The 23,385-nt window shown below is 44.0% G+C and overlaps 1 protein-coding gene across 2 annotated transcripts in view; it reads left to right on the forward strand.

The window, feature by feature from the left end:
• Positions 1 to 21,300, forward strand: part of gphnb (gephyrin b) — a 146,757-nt gene extending 125,457 nt beyond the window's left edge. For both annotated transcript variants that reach the window (XM_056294358.1, XM_056294359.1), the window contains 11 exons: positions 5,895 to 5,950; positions 8,338 to 8,457; positions 12,044 to 12,102; positions 13,363 to 13,516; positions 15,365 to 15,486; positions 15,732 to 15,819; positions 16,688 to 16,761; positions 18,574 to 18,638; positions 18,797 to 18,900; positions 20,315 to 20,411; positions 21,167 to 21,300. In XM_056294358.1, the coding sequence (XP_056150333.1) occupies positions 5,895 to 5,950; positions 8,338 to 8,457; positions 12,044 to 12,102; positions 13,363 to 13,516; positions 15,365 to 15,486; positions 15,732 to 15,819; positions 16,688 to 16,761; positions 18,574 to 18,638; positions 18,797 to 18,900; positions 20,315 to 20,411; positions 21,167 to 21,300 (1,073 nt within the window). The remainder of the gene's footprint in view (positions 1 to 5,894; positions 5,951 to 8,337; positions 8,458 to 12,043; positions 12,103 to 13,362; positions 13,517 to 15,364; positions 15,487 to 15,731; positions 15,820 to 16,687; positions 16,762 to 18,573; positions 18,639 to 18,796; positions 18,901 to 20,314; positions 20,412 to 21,166) is intronic.
• The last annotated feature ends 2,085 nt before the right edge of the window (positions 21,301 to 23,385 follow it).

Below are 23,385 nucleotides of genomic sequence, written 5' to 3' on the forward strand. Positions count from 1 at the left end.
ATCCAAGCTCTTCTTGTCGACTTCTTCTGGGACAAACTGCACTGGGTGCCTCAGTGTATGCTGTACCTGCCGAGGGTTGAAGGAGGGCAGGGCCTGATCCACCTGAGCAGCAGGGGGGCTACCTTCCGTTTCCAGTTCCTGCAAAGGTTTCTGTATGGTCCTGCTGAGTTAGTGTGGAGGTTGCTGGCTTGCACCACACGAGTCAGCTAGGTGGCCGGGGATTGGACGGATCTTTGGTTTTGATGGACTTGAAACAGCTTAATATCAAGGACCTACCTGACTTCTACTGTGGGCTGTTCAAGGTGTGGAATTTGTTAAACAAAGAGAGACTGAGTCAACACAGCTCTTTGTTTTGGCTGCTCCAGGAACCAATCATACATGGCTTCCGTTTCAGTGCAGTCTGTCTAGTGGGGCCAACTCTGCTGAGGCGGTTTTGTGTGTAGAACGTGGTGACTCTGGGACATGTAGTTCAGCTTGTAGGCCCAGACATGGACAATCTAGATCCTCTTGCCTCCCACTTAAAGCTGAGATCAACTCATGTCATCACTCTGCTGCTTACCAAATGGAGAGAAGCACTCACAAGTGGTGAGCGGACACTGTTGGTCCAGCATTATAATGGCTCTGTTAGACCTGATGAGAAGGATGTTTTCCCTTCAATGAACATTTCCCCAGATTTTAAGGACTGTACAGGACCTCTTTTAAAAAGTGAGAATCCCGCTGTGTTTTCTTTTCAGGATCCAAATGGAAGGTCAGTGTACAAAATATATGTTAAAGTTCTGCACAGGGACAAATTAAATGGTAAACCTGACACCCCATGAAGGGCTCACTTAGGTCTGAGGGACAGTGTTGGTCCTGAGTGGAGAGCGCTGTACAAACCACCATTGGTCAAAATAGCTGCAGACCTGCAGTGGAGGGTTTTACATGGTATCGTGGCTGTTAATGCTTTTGTCTATCTTTTTAATTCTGATGTTAGCCATGATTGCCTATTTTGCTCTAATCGTGAAACTGTTTTTCATTGCTTTATGGAATGTTGTCGACTGCTGCCACTGTTTACATTACTGCAAAAGGTTTTTGGGTTGTTTGGGGTGGCCTTTTCCAAACCCATGTTCATTCTGGGCTACAGGTGCTCTCGGAAAAACAAGGCCAAATGCCAGTTTCTTAATTTCGTTCTGGGGAGTGCAAAGATGGCCGTGTACCTGAGCAGTAGAAACAGAATAGAGGAAGCTGGGGATGATGTTGCTGTTTTTGTGTTTATAAAAATGTTAAGAGCTCGTTTGAAAGTAGATTTTTGCTACTTCAAATTGATGGACGATCTGAAAAGTTTCGTAATGTGTTGTGTTATAAAAATGTGCTTTGCTGTATTGTGGATGGTTAGCTGATCTTGGGGAGTGTCCTGAGATGATTTAGATTCGGTGAATCTGATGTTACTGACCATGTTGGTCCTTGTGTTGTAATTGTCTTGTGATTTTTATTAAAGTTTTGTTGAAAAAGTCAAAAAAGTCTCTCGCTCTCTCTCTCTCTCTCTCTCTCTCTCTCTGCGTCAGCATGAGTGAGGGCGTTGAATGAGCTTGAGCGTGTTTTTTGGCTTAATTCACTGGGTTTCTACTGCTTTCACTTTTCTTTTCTTCTCTACATGGTAAGGTGAGAGAAGTTGAATTTTATTTCGTTGCTGGTTGTTGGAAAGTACTGGAGTAGCTGGTCGGAGTTTGGTGGTGTGTAATATGGCATCCCTCCCCGGTGAGGGCTCACCTCCCCTGTCTATCAGACATGGGGTTAGAGTCGTGATTGACTCGCGGTACACTGTCGAACAGGTTCTCCTGGCTACAGGAGAACAGGTCGGCTATGAGAACATCACCTACGGCTCTCGTATGAATAAAGCCGTGGTGGCTTTTCTCCGAGAGGAGCGTTTAGTCCACCTGTTGGTTGAGAGAGGCCTGGTGCTGGACGATCTGTTTATAGCCGTCTCGCCATTGTTTGTGCCGTCGACATGTGTTACCGTGTCAGGCGTACCTCCGTTTATTCCGAACGAGCTCATTGAAAGAGAACTGAGTCGTTTCGGGAAGTTTGCTAGTGGGTTCAGAACAGTTCGTCTGGGTTGTGACTACGCTAGACTGCAGCATGTTAACTCCCTGTGGAGACAGGCATTCATGTATTTAAATGATCCCTCAGAACATCTACAAGTGTCATTTAAAGTCAAATACGAACACGGATTCTACACTTTGTATGCAAGTTCTGGCAGCATGAAATGTTTTGAGTGCGGCGATGCCGGCCACAAACGTTCATCCTGCCCGCACAGGGAGCCCACAGAGGGCAGCAGTTCAGGCGAGCCACAGCCAGGAGGCGCCGCTGAGGGCGGTAGCCCGCAAACAGCGCAGCAGGCGGCGGGAGATACCACAACCGGTACCACAACCGGTGATCCGCAACCTGGTATGGAGGGAAATGTAACAACTGAGCAGGACACCAATACTGTAGATGACGGTAATCTGAGTGGTGCTGAAGCATAGGATGTGGATGTATGCAGAGACGGAGGACAGACAGAACCACTGAGAGACAGACACCCAGCTGAGGCTGAGAGTCAGGTCTCTGCAACAGGTGAGTCACACTGTGAAAATGCTGGAAATAAAGATGAGGACATGTTAGAGGATGATAGCACATCTCAGTTTACTGATATTGTGTCACAAGGTGACCAGCAGTCGTATTCATTAAAGGAGATTAATGATTTCCTTGATGAAACTTAAGCCAGACAGTCTGTGGAAGTAGCAGATTTCTTCTCAGATGTGGACAGGTTTGTTAACTCTGTTATGAAGATTAGAAAAACGGCTGGATACGAAGAGCTCAGTAAACAGAAGAGGTTTCGTCGAAAGAAGATTCTGACGAAATTTAGGAAAGAAAGGTGAGGAAAGGTTCCTCTAAATGTTCAAAATTGAAATATAGGTGATACACAAAAGGTGTTTTTTTTCTCTCTTGGAAAGATTTCACTGTCTCATCCTTCATTTTCTCTCCTCTTTTAATGGATAGTTTGCGGGTAGGGAGTCTAAATATTAATGGAGAACGGGATAGAGTTAAGTGAGGTGTGGTAGCTGAGCTGAGTAGAGCTAAGAACATAGATGGGCTCTCCCTACAGGAAACACATAGCTCTGTAGACAACGAGATAGAGTGGAGAATGAGTTGTGCAGGCCAGTTTTTTGTTTTGTTTTTTGTTTTTTTGATTCATGGTACCAACTTAAGTGCAGGTGTAGCTGTTCTTTTCTCGCAGCACCTCCTTTTAACAAATGTTTTGACATGTGAAGTGGAGCAGGGCAGAATCCAAGTAGCTCAGGCAACAATCCGAGAAATACCTTTTGTGTTTATAATCGCTTGAGATTGTTTAGCAAACTGAGGGATAAACTTAAACAATTAATAGTGGCTCAATCATAGTGGTGGGATGAGACTGGAATTGCACTACACACCCTACAGTTGACAGAAACTCAGAAGAGCCCCATCTACCATCAGCTTCTTTTCTGTCCACTGTGGTCGCAGAAAACGACCTTATGGATGTTTGGAGGACACTTGATCCAACAGTTAGGCAGTACACATGGGTAAAAGCTGCCGAGGGTAGTGTGAGGGCAGCCAGGTTGGATAGGATTTACCTCAATCAAACATACAGCAACAGGTTGATTTAAGTCCACGATATCACCTGTGGGATTTTCAGATCACCATTTTGTAGTGGCACATTTTTCCTTACGAGTTCAATTTTGACACTGTTCCTACTGGCACTTCGATGTGCGGCTAACACATGATAAAGCCTTCTGTCAGTTCTTCTCTGACTTCTGGAGTCATTGGAGGCTGAGGAAGAACGATTTTGAGAGTTTAGCTCGATGGTGGGAGGTAGGAAAAACACAAATTAGGATTTTATGTCAGCAATACAAACAACACACTTTCGGTATGGAGAAAATCTGTCTTGATGGATTAGAGAGAGAAATTACGATACTAGAAAACGAAGTATTTACCGGACATGATGGCAACAGCAGCACCTGGGAAAGTCCGGAGGAAGGCTTTAGGTAGGTTCCTACATGAGAGAGCAAAGGGTGGTTTAATCAGAACCTGAATCACCACCATCAAAGACGTAGATGCTCCAACTTCTTTTTTCTTTAAACTCAAGAGAAAAGTTAGAAAGAACAATCGGATGATGAATCTCAAACTTCCCAGTGGGGCAATAACAACTGATCCATCAGAGATGAGGAAGTTGGCCATAGACTTTTACAGCAGCCTGTTCAGTGCGGAGACCTGTGACCTCTGACTGTGTGGAGGAGATACTGGAGGGACTGCCTCAGCTGGGTGAAACAAAGGTGATTTCGCTGGAGTCCCCCATCTCCTTTGACGAGATGTCTGCGGCGGATCAGCAGCTTAGCTGTGGCAAAGCCTCCGGAGTTGATGGACTTCCTTCAGAGTTCTACAAGGTGTTCTGGACTCTAATTGGACGAGACTTACATGATGTATTTAAAGACTGTTTGGACTCTGGAACTCTACCTTTGAGTTGTAGAAGGGCTGTCCTGACACTGCTACCAAAAAAAGGAGATCTTGGCCTACTGAAAAACTGGAGACCAGTTTCATTGTTATGTACTGATTATAAGATAATTGCAAAATGTCTTTCAAATAGACTCAAACAGTGTATGGATACGGTTGTACATTACAGCCAGACGTACTGTGTTCCTGACCGTACAATTAAGGATAATCTTTTCTTTTTTTGATACGGGACATTATTGCCACATCTAAGCTTCAGGAGCTGGATGTTGGCCTGCTTTCCTCAGATCAAGAGAAGGCTTTTGACTGATTGGTCATTGCTATCTGTTTAAAAACACTTGAAGGTTTTTGTTTTGGGGGATAAATTTATTAGTTGGATCAAGTTGTTGTATTCCGGAGCCAGTGTTCTGTTGAAGGTAGGAGGTGGACTCAGCCGACCTGTTTCTGTTAAGAGAGGTATAAGACAGGGTTGTCCCTTATCTGGAATGCTGTACTCCCTGGCCATTGAACCACTTTTATTTCAGCTCAGGCAGGGACTCCCAGGACTAACCTTTTCAGGGAACATCACCAATGCAGTTAGCTTATCAGCATATGCTGACGATGTCATGGTTTTCATAACATGTCAAAACGATCTACAATTTCTCAAGCAGAAATTGACCTTATACAAACAAGCTTCCTCTGCAAAAGTAAGTTGGTCAAAATCTGAGGGTCTCTTGCTTGGGGGAGTGGAACAATAAAGAAAAGCCGACATTACCAGTGGGGCTGCAGTGGAATACAGAAGGGATAAAATGCCTAGGTGTCTTTCTGAGCAAAAACTGGGAGGGTTTAATTGAAAAGGTCAGTGCCTGATTGTCTAGATGGACTTGGATCCAGCCTCAGTTGTCCTATAGGGGGAGAGTCTTGATTGTTAACAACTTGATTGCCTCGATGTTCTGGCACCGGTTTATGGTTGTAGAACCTCCGGACACGCTCATATGGGAAGTACAGAAGACACTGGTGAACTTCTGGGGAGGCTTTCACTCGACCAAGTCTGCTGTACTCTCTCTCTCTGTGTCTCTCTCTGTGTCTCGCTCACTCACTCACTCTCACTCTCTCTCTCTCTCTCTCTCTCTCTCTCTCTCTCTCTCTCTCTCTCTCTCTCTCTCTCTCTCTCTCTCTCTCTCTCTCTCTCTCTCTCTCGCTCTCTATATCTCTCTCTCTCTCTCTCTCTCTCTCTCTCTCTCTCTCTCTCTCTCTCTCTCTCTCCTTGTTCACGTTATAGCCAGAGTCTGCTGCCCACTGAAACAAATGACTCAGTTAAATGACATAATCCTACACACACACACACACACACACACATCCATAACTGTTATACACAAACGTGGAGCTATCAAATCTTCCTTTCATTTCAGCGGCTGATGGCCCAGGTGACCGCTTCATCATTGGAGAGTCCCAAGCTGGCGAGCAGGTCCGCCCCCCCCCAAACACACACACACACTGTCTCTCACTTTTCTGTCTGTCTTTTTCTCACGCACATACATAAGCACACACACACATTTCCACTCATAAACACACACCTACGATCACTTGCACACAAGCACTCATGCACTCTGTGTATGAGAATAACTTAACTGTTGTGTATGCCTAGACCAGCTGCTCTCACACGTTTCCTTTGCCAGCAACAAAAGGCTCTTCCTCCAAACATACCTAAGAGCCGTTGGCCTACCAACATGGGGATCACCATTCGAATCCCCGTGTTACCTCTGGCTTGGTCGGGCATCCCTACAGACTCAGTTGGCCGTGTCTGTGGGTGGGAAGCCGGATGTGGGTATGTATCCTGGTCGCTGCACTAGCGCCTCCTCTCTGGTCGGTTGGGGCACCTGTTCGGGGGGCGGGGGGGAATAGTGTGATCCTCCCATGCGCTATGCTCCCTGACAAAACTCCTCACTGTCAGGTGAAAAGAAGTGGCTGGCGACTCCACATGTATCGGAGGAGGCATGTGGTAGTCTGCAGCCCTCCCCGGATCGACAGAGAGGGTGGAGAAGTGACCGGGACAGCACGGAAGAGTGGGGTAATTGGCCGGATACAATTGGGGAGGAAAATGGGGGGGGGGGACATGGCTAAGAGGTCAAAAGGCTGCTAACCACAAAGCAGATTAGGTCTGGTCGTCCCTAGTTCACCGACCTGGATCAGACAGAACTTGTGTCTTGTCCTGACACCTTCAAACAAAGACATCTGATGTGCTGCTTCATTGAATGGAGGGTTACAATTGAGACTAACTCAGACCCGTACCCGAACACTAACCTTTACCTTTCAATCTAACCCTTTTTTGTAACGTGTGCAAGAAATGATTGACTTTATACCACAACTTTGTGAAACATTCTGAACCACTCCAAACTTGCAAGAGATCTCATTGGTTGAGAGAAAGGACAAGGCAGATGTTTGGTCTGATCTACGTTGGTGAACTAGTAGCTGCCATTAGGTCTCTTGAGACAAAAGTAAACTACTAAGACATAAATTGGCCTTGTCCCATTATATCTTTGCTAAAAATAACACGGCAGCACGGTGGCGCAGTGGTTAACGCAGTCACCTCACAGCAAGAAGGTCCTGGGTTTGAGCCCCGGGGTCGTCCAACCTTGGGGGTCATCCCCGGTCGTCCTCTGTGTGGAGTTTGCATGTTCTCCCCGTGTCTGCGTGGGTTTCCTCCAGGTGCTCCGGTTTCCTCCCACGGTCCAAAGACATGTAGGTGAGGTGAATCGGCTGTACTAAATTTTCCCTAGGTGTGAATGTGTATGTGTGTGTGTCGGCCCTGTGATGGGCTGGCGGCCTGTCCAGGGTGTCTCCCCGCCTGCCGCCCAATGACTGCTGGGCTAGGCTCCAGCCTCCTGCAATCCTAACTTGGATAATGGAATGGGGGACTGGATACACATAACACACAAGGAGTGCTGGCAGACAAAGGAAGTGGATGAAACACTGCAAAGTATACAAGAGGGTGAGTTAGTGATACTCACTGTGAGGAGTCTATTGCAGGAAAGGAGGGAGAGGGGGAGGAGGCACCCATACTGACTCAGCTGACTGAATTAGGGAGCCCACTCCAACACACACACACACACACCTTGCATACACTCACCCTTTCCTTGTAAGTATAACAAATCAAATCATGTGATTCATGTGCTGTTTTGATTATGTAACCAGCGCTATCAGAGCACAAATTCAATGCATTAACAAGTTAATTAGCACACATTCGATACAAACTAACACAAGAACATATTTTAACCAAAGAAAATGTAGCTTTCTAGAAAAGAGCCCCATAAGAATGTTTTATTCCAAGTAAAGTTACGTATAGTTAAAAATACAACTTTTGAGGCGTCCGAGTGGTGTAGCAGTCTATTCCGTTGCATACCAACATGCAGCTCGGCGGTTCGAATCCCTGTGTTACCTCCGGCGTGGTCGGCATCCCTACAGACACAATTGGCCGTGTCTGCGGGTGGGAAGCCGGATGTGGGTATGTGTCACTTCATCTGTTATAGTAGACATTTTGGTATAAAGTTAGTCGAATCTTTTTTTACTTTAGCATTATACCTTTAGCTTAGCTGCATATGAACACGATTTGCAAAAGAGGAAGAAGAGGAAAAGAATTGCAGGTTTTACAGTCAAGATTTAAAAGGGGGGCTCATGAAATCATCTTTAACTTCAAGGAAACATACAAACGAAATATGTTGAGATGACAAACTCCGAAAAAGGTTTTTTTTTTTTTTTATGAGCAGGGTTAGTCTGCCATAGAAACGACCCAGTTGTGCATCTCTTGGCCTGTGTTTTGACGTGTGTTGTCCTGGTGACTCTGTCTTTTTGCAGCCCACCCACACAGTGATGCCTGGTCAGGTGATGCGGGTGACGACGGGGGCCCCTATCCCTTGCGGGGCCGATGCCGTGGTCCAGGTGGAGGACACCGAGCTGCTCCGCGAGTCTGAGGACGTGAGTCATGCACCTTTAAACTCTAACCTCTCATGCCACATACAGGAACATGCCCACTGAAACCAGGGTCAGGGCTCAACTCATCTTAACAACCATTTGATTGAGAAAGTGAATTTATTGCCAAAAGATATCACATACACGGGGGTGTCCGGGTAGTATGGCGGTCTATTTCATTGCCTACCAACACGGGGATCGGTGGTTCAAATCTCTGTGTTGCCTCCGGCTTGGTCGGGCGTCCCTACAGACACAATTGGCCATGTCTGCGGGTGGGAAGCTGAATGTGGGTATGTGTCCTGGTCGCTGTACTAGCACCTCCTCTGGTTGGTCGGCGCGCCAGTTTGGGGGGGGTGGGTAATAACATGATCCTCCCAAGCGCTAATCTGCAGCCCTCCCTGGATTGGCAGAGGAGGTGGAGCAGTGCCCGGGATGGCTTGGAAGAGTGGGGTAATTGGCCGGGTACAACTGGGGAGAAATGGGGGGGGTGATATCACATACACGTCACAGTTATACATTCGGAAGTGAATGCTTTACTGAACATGATCGAATGACCATTTCAAAGTTAAAATTTTAACAGAATTCAAGGCAAATTGAAGGAGAGCTTAATCCAAATAATAATAATAACAATTATAATATTTATTTATAGAGCACTTTTTGAAATCCACATTACAAAGTGCTTCACAAAGTTAGCAAAGTAAAATAAAAAAAACAAAAACAATTTGGTGTATAAAAACCAATAAAAGACAGTTCAAAGAAAATTAAAACCCATGTAAAATCAGGAAAGGCTCTCCATTAAAGATATATTTTAAGAAGAGACTTAAAAGAGATGACTGACTCAACTCGTTCCAGAGCCTCGTGGCCCAAACTGCAAACACTCTGTCCCCTTTAGTTTTCAGTCAGGCCTCTGGAACAGACAAAAGACCTTTGCCTGAGGATCTCAAAGTATGCACCATTCATACGGTACTAAGGTCAGAGATATAAGAGGGAGAGAGGCCATAAAGGGCCTAAAAAGTATCAGTAAGATCTTAAAATCTGTTTTGAAACAAACTGGGAACCTGCGTAAAACAGTAGTGATGTGATCACATCCATTGGTTCTGGTTAAAAGCCTGGCAGGTTAGTTTTGGTTCAGGCAAGTAAAAAGGCTGTTGTGAGAGGCATGATGAGATGAGAGCTTGTAAAATGTTCTCCGTGTCTTTAAAGTTAACATAGATCATATTTTTGAAATATTTCCAAGATGATTTCAATCAGGAGAGATAAAGTGAATGAAGTAAAGATAATGTTTATTATAACAGATGATTTAGTGGGAATTAAATCACGTTAAGAAAGTCTTTGGTGCTTAGACTCATGGAGATTTTTTTAATCGAGGGGCATCAGCTCTCAGCAGCAGCATAATGAATCCCTCCATGGAGTCCAGACACTGGTTGTGGTGGCTCATGACTTCTGCTGAGATTGATAAGGCTGATGAGGTTGATGAAGCGATGAACCTTATGATCTAGAAGGACTAGGCGGTGATGGAGAGATGGAGGGGCATGTATAACAACAGCATGAATGCACTAGAGGCAGAGAGAGAAACATATTTAAAAAATAGAGCAGCAAGGTGATAGGTTAACCATGCAGGTGTGTCGCTGTGCTATTGGATAGATGAGAACAGGTGATGTGATCAGCTGATAGCTCCATTGACAGCCCCAGATGATGACAGCAAGGGAAATTATGAGTGAGTATGCATGAGAGATGAGAATGGCAGGATAAAATAAGGGCTGTGCATGCGAAGGATAGTCTTCCTTACTGTACCTTTGCTAAAGCTCCATAAAAACATGATTGTACAAGTTTTGTGGTGTGCTGCTCAAAACTTAAATTACTATCAGACCAGACGCCAAGATTCCTTGCAACAGGCTTGATGTGATCTGATAGGGAACCAGCAGATGGCAGAATTTGTTTTGCCATGTGTTTGGACCCAATGACGAGGATCTTTGTTTTGTTTGAATTCAGCTGAAGAAAAAATTTTGACATCCAGTTTTTGACATAGCAAAGGCAGTCTTTAAGTGAACTCAGCATTCCAGAGTCTATGGATCTAATAGGCAGGTAACATCTGCATATTGTCAACATAACAATGAAAGGAGATGCCATGTCATTTCATTTTTAACATGTGCCTGCACATTGTTTTTATTGACAATAAATTGAATTGAATTGAATTTATCCCCAAGGGAAAGCATGTATAAAGAAAATAAAATTGGTCCCAAAATCGACCCCTGAAGCACACCATACTTAACAGAACAAAATGAAATGAGATGGTTGTTCACAGAGACACAGAACCTCCTATTCAACAGGTAAGATGAAAACCATTTTAGAGTTGTACCAGATATCCCAACCCAGTGCCTCAGCCTGTCTAACAGAACGCCATGATCATGTCAAAGGCTGCACTAAGGTCCAGTAGTACAAGGACTGAGAACATGCCATCATCAGCAGCCATTAAAAGGTCATTGGTAACCTTGAGCAGGGTGGTCTTAATGCTTGTGATACTTCTGGAACCCAGATTGAAAATTTTCAAAAGTATTGTTTTCCAGTGCAGAGAAATTGGTTGAATAATATTTTTTCTTAAATTTTTGATATAAAAGGTAACTTGGAAATTGGTCTGTAGTTTTGAGGGAGGGTTTTTTTTAAAAGTGGGTGCACACAAGCAGTTTTTAAAATAATCAGGGACACAACCATTAGACAAGGAACAGAACGCAAACAGGGTCCGACAGATTCTATTACTTTTGCTAAAAACGTTGTTGGTATTACATCAAGAGGGTTGAAAGACACTTTCATATGATACTGTTTCTAAAAGTTTGGACAAGGTAATGGAATAAAACTGATTCAAACTATCTTGTTGTGGGTGAAGGACTTTGGAGTAAGTGGCATTGGGTGTAATACAGGCTCTAATTGACTCCACTTTATCAGTAAAATAAGATAAAAAGATTTCACAATCAGCATTACTTTCAGCTGTGGCACAAAGAGGGGCTGGATTTACCAGTTGATTGACAATCTTAAATAAAGATTTAGTGTTATGTTGATGGGCAGTAATAAATTCTGAAAAATAGTGTGTTCTCACATCCTTAACCACATTGTTATACTAGTGTAGTAACAACTCCTTCATAATTTTGTAATGTACTTGGAGACCAGATTTTTTTCCATCTGTGCTCTGCTTTCCGACATTCCCTTTTAGGGCTGTGAATGTTGTCGATTTTACAAGGCTGCTTTCTTTCTGAGCGCTTAGACCTAACCTTAAGAGCTGCAATAATATTTAGTGAAGACAAGCAAGTCGAATTAAAACGGTCAGCTAGTTCATTGGTGTGGGAATATTCAGACAGGTGTCGGCTTTGACTATCAAGCAATGCGCAGAACTTTGATGTGGTTTGCTCATTAAAGATGCGAGTACACAAGGAGCGGAGTGCAACAGTATTAATAACTGGTGACACTTGGGGTCCATGCAGTTTCAAGGCCACAACGCAGACAAGCTCAACTACATGTGATCTAACTGGGTCTCTTGGGGACCACCCTTTATTTCTGTTCACTGTGATGGTGTGGACTTAGTGTTTGTCATTCCCAGGGCACAGAGGAGTTGGAGGTACGGATCCTTGTACAGGCTCGCCCGGGACAGGACATCAGGTTGGTGTGTTGGTCACAGTAGTGTGTTAGGATTGTACTGTGTAGTCGCTAGTGTGTTGAGTTTTGCTGTTCAAGTGGCAATCTCGAAGCTTTACACCTAAATAAATGTCCATTAAGGTACTATCTGTCATCAAAGAAGGTAACACAATATTGATTCAGCCCATTGTCCACTGATGAAAGCCCTTGCATTTGCAGTAACACTGAAAAATACAAAGTGAGCTGTCTGTGGCAGCATTCCTGGAAAACAATCTCAAGCTGCACACAGGTAGAAGAACCGCTGTCGCATCGGGGGGCTCTGCACCTCCACATCACGTCGACCATTATTTGTCGATGGTAGACCACCTTGTCATGGATTATCCCGCTTATTATATGCCTTTACTTTACAAAATAAGTCAATAAATTGACAGAAAATAATCATTTGAAATCATCTTATTTGCCCATAAGCTTCCCGCTTCTTTCTTTATATTTATCTTGCTAATATTTGCCCACAAAGGTTTTCATGAAGCGCATGGAACAGAACAGGAGCGGTGGTGAGCTTGACAACAGTCTTGACAATTTATCCAGAAATAAGTGACTGCAGAATGTTTTAACTGACCAATCAGAATCGAGTACCCAACATAGCTGCGTAATAAACGATAATAACAGACATTTATTTAGCTAGCAAGCAGTGATTGGCCCATCAGAGGGGATAAGGAGGAACTTCCTCTCTGGTGGACCAACCAGAGAGAAGCATCAAAGACAGTCAGTTAGTGAACGGCAGTAATGTAACAGACAATGGAAATCTTGGAGAGTGCCACTTTAAAGTACAAATAACTTTTACTGGTAAAGTACAATAACAAAAAAAAAGTTATCTCAAACTAAAAGTTATTCACCTAAATTTACTATTGAATGGTTTGTACTTATTGTGGGTCTTTAATTATTGCCCGTTGTTGCCGCACAAGTAAAACCTTTTTTTTGAGGGGGGGCAGTCGTTTTCCTAAACTCAGTTTTGACTCAATTTTTATTCTATGTCTGAGATGAAGATGCAGCTGGAACGTACAGTAAAATGTATTCTGCGTCCAAAGATTTGTTAATGTTAGCATAGTATTAGTGTTAGCATAATGTTAGTGTTTGCATAGTTTTAATGTTAGCATTATCTTCTCTGCCTTCTCTCTCTCTCTCTCTCTCTCTCTCTCTCTCTCTCTCTCTCTCTCACTCGCTCTCTCTCTCTCTTATCTGCCCCCCCCCCCTTAACCCTCTGTGTCTCCTGTCTTGCTCTAGGCCCATCGGTCATGACATCAAGCGTGGGGAGTGTGTGCTGGCCAAGGGCACCCACATGGGCCCGTCCGAGATAGGCCTACTGGCCACTGTGGGAGTCACCGAGGTGGAGGTGCAAAAGTTTCCCGTGGTCGCCGTCATGTCCACAGGCAACGAGGTGAGAAGCCCAAAAGCAAACAGTCAGTTTTATTTCATAACGCTCAATATCAGTTTTTCTACGAAACAAAAGTTGTCTGAATTTTATTTTCCATTATTTTAAAAACACAGACAGGAAGTCTGCGAGAGAAAATTCTTTTTTTCACCAAAAAAATAATATTAACAAATGAAGTGAATATGTGTACACACAAGACAATATAAGATAACATTGCATTCATACAGAAACCACAAAAAGACAAATTTGAAGCATAAAGACAGATATCGTTCTTTAAAGTATTTATTTTTCAAGTAATTCGCTCATGATAGCTAATAGACACGAGAATATCCAATGTGTTGTTTCTATATTTCTTGCAGGCAATGATGAGTGAGATGCTGTAGCAGGTGTCAATTTTTTCAAATGTTAGACAATGTTTGATTTTCCCATCCTGACCAACCTATTTCTTTTTTCATCAGTGGTTGGATTGGTTAATAGGACTGATATTTCAATTAATGTTTATTCAAGCTACTGCATTCTGCCATGCTATCCTCCTAGAGCCGTAGCCAAGAAGGAGGCAAACTAGAAAAAGAAAATGCTAAGAGAGAATGTCATGATTTTTGATAGTTCCTTGTTTGACACTTCCAACTCATGTTTGTGTTGATTGTTGATGGCATCCATCCATCCATTATTCAATGCTGGTTATCCAGCCATGGGATGCTGGAGCCTATCCCAACAGTCATTAGGCAGCAGGCGGGGAGACACCCAGGACAGGCCGCCAGTCCATCACAGGGCTGACACATTCACACCTAGGGACAATTATAGTATGGCCGATTCACCTGACCTACATGTGTTGACAGCATGCCAGCCCGTATCTGTGCATTGTCTGTAGGACTGATGCACTTTTGACATTTTAGCAGAGGTGCGTGGAACATGTGCAGGCGCCCTCTGTGGACCAAGGATATCCACAACTTCCCGTGCATGCAAGCTAACCCAGATTCATTGATACTTGTAAAACTCAAACATAAATCAGCCAAGAATTCACCTCCATGGCCGCATTCCAGAACTATGAAGAATCATCCTGTCTACTCCGCTCCTCTCCTTGATGAAGTCTTAGCAAAGACACGATTAGATGGCGGTTCCTTCAACAGTTCATGAATAACTCAGAGGATATGAAGGAAAGAATATATCTTTGGCTTGTAGAAGGGAAATAAGCTTTTTGGATGTTTCTCTCAACATTATTGTGCCATAAGGCAATTAGAGATTGAGGCTCTAACAAGTATAACAAAAAATAAAACACTTATGACCCTTCTCTCTCGCTGAAGTTTTTATTGGTCAAAGTGAAGGTAACATTCATGGCTCCATTAAGGAAAGGAGAATGTTGCCTGGCTGAGATAATGTTGCCCATCACATTGTAAGACATAGTAAACGCATCCGCTGTCCAATATAATGTACCTTGTGTCTCTCCCCTTGCCGTGGATGGGGCTGAACCTAGAGGACGGCCTCTATTTGTCTTTCACTGACTTAACAAGAGTATTGATCAGACCTACGAATCATTTGTTGTCTTTGTTTTGGTCTGTTTGGAGCAGCAAATAGCTCAAGGGTTCAATTCAAATAGCGTCCGATCAACTGTCAATAACAACTGTGCTAAGTCTGACCCACCCAGTTACCTCTACTTGTTGTATTGTCCTGTTTAACAAATCACAGCCATCTTCATATTCCAAAAACATTTAACACAATTACTTTTTCGTGCACACAATTTAACACATTCGATAAGGACCGACAGTGGATTAGATCCTGTGATCCAGGAAGACAAGAAGAAAAAACTTGGGACTGTGTATCAAGCGCTAACTGTCTCCTCCTGTGTCCTGATAGCTGCTGAACCCAGAGGACGACCTGCATCCCGGGAAGATCCGAGACAGCAATCGCTCCACTCTGCTGGCCACCATCCAGGAGCATGGCTACCCCACCATCAACTTGGGCATTGTGGGAGACAAGTATGCCTTCATATCAGTTCTCCATTTGATGTGTCCCTCCGTGTTCATTTTGGTCCTTCTATCCCCTTCAGTCTAGCTGGGCTGTTGTCATCGTTATGCTTCTCCTCTTGCTCTTCCTCACCTCATACAAATCTGTCTTATCTAGCTTACTTTTTCTCCATTTCCTTCTCCTGTGGGTTGGTTAACAAGCGTGTGTGTGTGTGTGTGTGTGTGTGTGTGTGTGCACATGTGCTTCACCCCAACAGTCCTGATGACCTCCTCAACGCTCTGAATGAAGGTATTAGTCGTGCAGATGTCATCATCACCTCAGGAGGCGTGTCCATGGGAGAGAAGGTATGATGACACAATAAAACAAACACACACACACACACACACACATTAAGATGTGTGTGATTTACTGACATCTAGTGGCAGAAAGGTTGAATTGCACAATTGGTTTCAAAAGTGAAACTACTCAAAAACACAAAAAAATCCAATAGAGCAGGACTAAGCAATTTCCATTACCAAGCTCATCAGTCATATTCTATTAGCAATGTGTTTGTGTGCCTTAGCCTGATTAGGTGCTGTATGGAGTTTTCTCAGAAGTTCAGAGATAAACAATGCACAACCTTACAATAATTGCTAGAAAGTAACATTTTGTAATATTGAATTGTAAAATTCTGTTTATTTTTAAGAGGAGTTGTTTTTTGTTTTTTTTGAAGAAAATCCCCCCCCCCCCCTAAAGAGAGGTCAGAGCACAGGGTCAGCTGCAGATCAGTGCTCTCCGTGTTTCTCGAGGGCACTTGGCAGGGTGGATGTGTGCTGTCACAATGGCTTCAACTCAAGTCTTCTGGTTGACAGACTGTCTCACCCCACTTCATCATTAAATATTTGATTGGCCATTAAAATCATGAACTTAAACTTGACACGTTAACTGACCGTATACTGTCGAAATGACCCTGCCATGGAGAAGCCTCCATTTGTTCCGCTCTTTGCAGATCACACACACAAACACACACAACACTTATTTGAGACAGTTTGTTAAACTTGAACTCTGGTACGTTCTGATGTTTTGAAAATTCGCATAGTTTTTCTATTTATTGCCTATTTTATTTTGGATTATTTATATGCCATCAGGCCCCAATGTCAGCGTTTTGGGGTTGTTTTTTTTTGTTTGTTTTTTTCATCAGCATTGTTAATTTTTCTCTATTATCTTTTTAAGGACTACCTGAAGCAGGTGTTGGATATTGATCTTCACGCTCAGATCCATTTTGGTCGTGTTTTTATGAAACCAGGGTAAGACGACATATAAATTAATGAATTTGAATTCTCTGGAACTAGTCAAAGTGGTGTTGCAAAATGCTGAAACAGTAGAAGAAAAAATTGTGAGGGGAAACAAGAGGAAGCGGGTACGACAGACAAGATGTGAACTTCACAGCCCATCGAAGGATAAGGGTTGAAAATTATCACACAGTGGTGTAATGCATCTGATGAATGTTTTTTTCAATTTGTCAATAAAACAGAGATGAGACAAGGTAACGTAAAAGCAACGAGGCTAAAAGCAGCAGAGTGAAATGGGTGAAAAGAGATCATATACAAGCCAATCTGTAAAAATGAGTTATATGAGGGGATTTTAAAGGTACAATTAATGCACACAGCGGCTGTCCGCCTCACCTCTGCTGTGGTTTTGGCCAGACTTCGTAAACGTTGCTCGCTTTATTACTCGCGAAAGAGAAAACCAGCCGATGCCACATGGCTTTCGATTCCTCCGGCAGCTTTTAGTTGTCTCCACTTCTCAAACAAATTCCTGATGCTGACCTGATGGAGAGAGGTGTCATGATTGTTTGCTGTCCGCGGAGTGTTGTGCACAAGGCTGGGTTACGGACCAGGCATGCCGGGTGAGGGCACCGGGGCCCCGGACCACGAGGGGCCCCAAAAGGTCGGGATTGTCTTCACATATAGTAGGGATCCCCAGTCATACCCTACAAGGGACGTTTGTTCCAGCTCTGCGTCGTGATGCAGGGCCCGAGCTAGTTTCTATTGATGCGGGGCCCCAAGCTACAAAGTCCATGCAGATTGGCGTAGCTTCGACTACCATGTTGGGTATTTGCATTAGTTTTACTTTTTTTTTTACTTTTTATTTATTTATTTCTGATTTTTCCCTTTTTCTCCCAATTTAGTGGCCAATCGATCCCTATTTTAGTTCAAACACCCACCCTCGTACTGCATGCGTTCGCCAACTGCATCTCTCCGGCCGGCAGTCTCGAAGGAGACGCCTCGCCACCTTCGTGACAAGGCGACTCCAGGCCGAACCACTGCTTTTTCCGACACACACAGAGACGCATTCATGTGACGAACACAAGCCGAGTCCGCCCCCCTCGCGAAGACAGCGTTGCCAATTATTGCTGCTTCATCGAGTCCGGCCATAGTTGGATCTGACAAGACCGGGGCACATTAGTTTTACATTTAACTATGTTTAGTATTGTTTGCGTAGCCTATCTGATGGGGCGGGGGGGGGGGGGGCAATGGATGTGCGTGCCCCAGGGCCCCCTGGAGGGTTAATCCGGCCGTGGTTGTTCAGTCCTCCACATAGCACTCCGTTACGGATTGTATCTTCAAACATGACAAATGGATCAGTATGAAACTACTAAAATGAACAAACCAGTGGCTAAAGTTATGATGGGCAGCACGGTGGCGCAGTGGTTAGCACCGTTGGCTCACATCAACAAGGTCCTGGGTTCAAACCCCATGCCATCCCAGGGCCTTTATGTGTGGAGTTTGCATGTTCTCCCCGTGTCTGCGTGGGTTTTCTCCAGGTGCTCCGGTTTCCTCCAACCACCAAAAAGACATGCATGTTAGGGTTAATACTCCTGTCTGTGCCCCTGAGCAAGGCAATGAAAAGAAGAACTGGATTTGGTCCCCGGGCACTGCAGCTGCCCACTGCTCCTATACAATAGGATGGTTAAATGCAGAGTGAATTTCATTGTAACCAAACAACTGTGCAATGACAGAATAAAGTGGCTTTTTTTCTTCTTCTTCTTCTTATTATTATTATTATTGTTATTAAGATGTGTTATTGTTAAAACATGTATTATTCTTCTCTTTCAGTCTCCCAACAACATTTGCCACCTTGGACATGGACGGTGCTCGCAAACTTATCTTTGCCCTCCCAGGTAGTGTGTGAAGTTGAGAGAAAGAGTGAATCAGTCTCTTGTCCCTGAAGAGAAGTTATTGACCTGTTCCTCTCCTCTGTCCTATATCTCCTCTCTCTCTCTCTCTCGCTCTCTCTCTCTCTCCGTCTGTCTGTCCTCGTCCGTCCAAACTGTCCTAGGTAACCCCGTGTCCGCTGTTGTGACCTGTAACCTTTTTGTCATCCCTGCCTTGAGGAAAATGCAGGGAATTTTAGACCCAAGACCCACAATCATCAAAGCGAGGGTAGGCCAACAAAACCACACTTACCAACTGTCATAGAGAGTCCCACTCACTGGCCCAGCCACCAAGACGGTGTTGTCTTATACCTTTTAAAACTAATGGTCCTTTTCTTTTCTATCTTTGTTTAGGGTTAGAGTTAAAATTAGGGTTTGACTTATCTGGTCCAATTGCGGAGTAGACCTTTTCCACTCTCACAAAGTAAACATCAAATTCAGATCTGGAGGAGCGTCCGGGTAGCGTGGCGGTCTATTCCATTGACTACCAACACGGGGATCACCTATTCGAATACCCGTGTTACCTCCGGCTTGGTCGGGTGTCCCTACAGACACAATTGGCCGTGTCTGCGGGTGGGAAGCCGGATGTGGGTATGTGTCCTGGTCACTGCACTAGTGCCCTCTCTGATCAGTTGGGGCACCTGTTCGGGGGGGAGGGGGAATTGGGGGGAATAGCGTGATCCTCCCACGCGCTACGTCCCCATGGCGAAACTCCTCACTGTCAGGTGAAAAGAAATGGCTGCAGCCCTCCCCGGACCGGCAGTGCGGGTGAAGCAGCAACTGGGACAGATGGAAGAGTGGCGTAATTGGCCGGTTACAATTGGGGAGAAAAGGGGGGTGGAATGAATCGATCAATCAATCAATAAGCTCCCACCCTAGTTCCATTAAAGAATGTAGATATGGAGTAGTGAAGCTAAATTATGGATCTTGGGGAACATTTGCAGTATAGTTTGTACAAAAGTTCAAAAGTGCATGCCTGCAGCTCATGGTACGTAAACGTATGAATTAATGTTAGTTTCCCCAGCTGCTTAATACATATTTATGATCAGCATGGTTTGCTCTGGTGACTGACTTGGCAGAAGAACCAATCATGGCCCACAATGACCTGTGAAGGCCTGCTTCACTTTCATGAAAATTTATGAAGAAAGCAGTAGACCAAGAAAACTCATTATAATATTGTGCACACCCAGCAGACCCAGATTGTGTCCTCACTTAGCATCCTCGAGTAAGAAGTGTTGTCCTCTGCTATCATGGTTTCTATCTCGCTGCTAACCCAGAGTGTGTTCAGTTATTTCATTTATGGTCGTCTTGCTGAGTCAAATCGAATGTGCTAGTGCCACCCAGTGGTGGAAGTAAGGGCCAATCTAGGCTCTAGGTCCAAAAGTATTCATACAAACATTCATGGTTTGTTTAAGCACATGTAGCCGCTACATGCACACACTGGGAATACAACAAGTGCCAGACTCAATTACTCCCCCCAAGCAGGTTAAAACCACAAGCTCAGTATGACCTATGAGAAAAGTCAGTGTGCCCAACCAAGTACGTTGGAAAAGGAGATTATTTCGTTCAGTGGACTGAGTATCATATTGGAAATTTAGGGACAACATGAGAACTCACTCATCTGTGTGTATGGTTCTGTCCAGTTGTCTTGTGATGTGAAATTGGACCCTCGCCCTGAGTACCACCGCTGCATTTTGACATGGCATCACCAGGAGCCTCTGCCGTGGGCACAGAGCACAGGTACCAAAACAACGCCTGCGTCTGTTTACTCTGCATGACACCACTGGTTTTGCCGGGGTCTCTGCATTGCAACTTAACAGTTCAACCATGATTTCTCAGGTGCAATGTGGGTTTGTTGAATTGCCATCACTGTGATGCAAGATGCAAACTACAGTATGCCACAGCTTTTGGGAGAGCTTACTTTTTGGGGGGGGGGCTGTCTCAGAGTGATCATACAAAGAGTCACGATTGGTAATAAAACACCCATGATGCAAGGAGACAAATATTAATACAGACGTCACACGGCTAAATGGGATAGAGCACAATCATTTCCCGACAAATAAGAAGTATATACTAGGTCAAATGCAAAAGTCTGGCATCAGTAAGGAAATTCTTCTCTCGTGGTTTATTATTGCACCACCACATTTTGATGATGATGGTGGGTATTAGCCCAGCTCAATCTTCTCACAGTGAATGAGGGATGAATCATCCACATTAAACTCATGAGTTTTTGAATCAAGAATGCATGTACAACATAATTTATTGCTATGAAAACAATATAGAAATGCACATAGCAGAAGTGCGGCAAAAACAGCTTAGGTAATTTTCTGTTTTAGTGATCCCCAAAATTTCCCAAATCATGTTTTCAAGCGAGTTCCTGTCTTTCCACGGGCTCCCCTGGCGATCTTATGACTTTCTTTTTTTTTTTCCCTGACTGGTCAGGTGTTGGCAAAAGTATTTAGTACTCCTCCGTCTTTCCTTCCCTCTTCTTGCAGGGAACCAAGTGAGCAGCAGGCTGATGAGCATGCGCAGTGCCAACGGGCTCCTGATGCTACCTCCAAAAACAGAGCAATACGTGGAGCTGCACAAAGGCGAGGTGGTTGATGTCATGGTCATCGGCCGGCTATGATGTCATTGTCGAGGGACAGAGAGTTGGTTTCATATAGTGAGGGTTGGAATGGGTGGTTCACGGTGCATGTCCACATATCATTGACTATTCTGTAATATGCAACGGCACAGCTAGTTTTTATTGATTTGGATAACGTTGAGGTATAGTCAACATCTTGATCACAACCTAGATACATATGGAAAAAAATAATTTAAAAAGATTATAGTATTTCAGACAAAGAAAATATAAATTTTAATGAAAAAAATCTAATTATAAAAAGAGATTTATTCTGTAATATATTATTATGATTATTCTTATTATTATTATCATTATTCTTCTTATTATCATTATTATATTAAGGCAACTTTGTTCCTTTCATTGCAATTGCTTTGTGTGTTCAATGCTAGACCTTATCTATAGCAGTAGCATTTTAATAGACAGCTGTAGGTGCCTGCCAGGACAAAAAAGAAAATTATTATTTTCTCATCTTTGGTGGAAAAAAAAAATCAGTTTTTTGGAATCGAAAAAAAAAAACGTTGAGGAAGACTCCAGATTTCCCATGGTGCTCGGCTACGAGGAAGTAGGGGGCTCATCTAGGCCACTTCCTCTTTTGAGTGCCCATCAAGGTGACAGTTCTGTTTTTCTCTCATTAGTATGCATCATAATGGCTTCACAAAGAGCTTTGCTTGTTGTTTATCTTGTGAGTCTTGTTTATGTGCGCAGTGCCAAAACGCCTGGGCAGGGAGGAGGTGTCGCTGGGGAGGGTAGGGTGGGGTTGGAGGGGGTTGGGGGGGTTCACACCCCCATCCTGCCCAGACCCTGAAGCTTCCTTATAGTCACGGTAACCAGGTGTAAACTCCGCCCCCAACCCCCCCACCCCACACACACCCCACACCCCCATCTCCAGGGGTGAACTCAACCTGGGAAAAATAATCTTTTATTTGAACAACTAATGAAAAAAAAAGAAAGAAGAAAGACAAGAAACAGCTTCTTTAAGTGCTGACAGCCTTTTTAACCAACTTCACAAAAAATGTACAGAAAAAAAGAACCATATTGTACAGATATATGTGACCAGCACTCCTAAGGAAATTATTAAGCAATGAGGAGACATTGAACAACGCTGTACTATAACATTTTCTGTAATGATATGAAACTGATGAAAGAGACTAAGATAATAAAAATCCTTGATCATTATGTAAAAAAAAAAGTTCTTGTTGGGTTTCCTTTTTTTAATAAAATATATTCCAAAAAAATTGAAGTGATTTGTTCTTTCATGCCGTGTAAAAGGGTTGGGATAAGGGTGGCGACGGAATGGGTGAAGTTGGTATGGATGAGTTGCATGTAAAGCAGGGCAGTGCTAAGGAAGAGCGTCCCTGTTCAGCAAAAACATTTGACCAAAGAAAAATAAAAAAATTTAAAAAAAAATTGTGATTATATCATAAAAACAGATTTTACTATCAGTGGAGGTATTTCGGAATCTGGTGATCAGGCATTGGCAGTACAGTGCCTAATGAAGAAAAGATGTTCGGCACCGAGGTGTCGAGGAGGATTATCCTAACAGAACATATAGGGGAGGGGGGGGTAGCTTCAGGCTTCGGTGGAAACAGTTCTGAGGGTGCACGAGATTAGACAGTTTGGGTTCTGCTCCATGAGGTGAAATGACAGAAGATCCCATTAGCTGGTAATCACATGCGAGTCTAGACTAGAACCTGCTGAATTAGAGACACCGGCCTCAACATGGATAATAGATACTGAACAGAACAGGAGCGTGGAAAGGGCCTCGCTACAGGCACTGACGCACACCCCATGCGTGTGTGTGCGTGTGTATGCGTGTGCGTGCGTGTGTGTTGCATTCTGAACTAAATCGGGAAATCGTTTTTTTTGTCACCTCCTTTCTTCATCTTTCACACCCTCCTTGAATCCACATCCGTTCGGGAAGCATAATGAGGAAAGTAAATATGATTAAACGCTATGTTGAGTGTCATGTTTCAGCTGGGAGGGGGGGTTGGTTGGTGGGCGGGCGGGGGGAGTCGTCACCGGAAAGCATTGCTTTGCGCGTAACTGCGGGCCGGGCGGCGCTGCGGAGCCACGGAGTTAGTTGCCAGG

The sequence above is a fragment of the Lampris incognitus genome, chromosome 15 (assembly GCF_029633865.1).
Source record: "Lampris incognitus isolate fLamInc1 chromosome 15, fLamInc1.hap2, whole genome shotgun sequence".
NCBI classification, from domain to species: domain Eukaryota; kingdom Metazoa; phylum Chordata; class Actinopteri; order Lampriformes; family Lampridae; genus Lampris; species Lampris incognitus.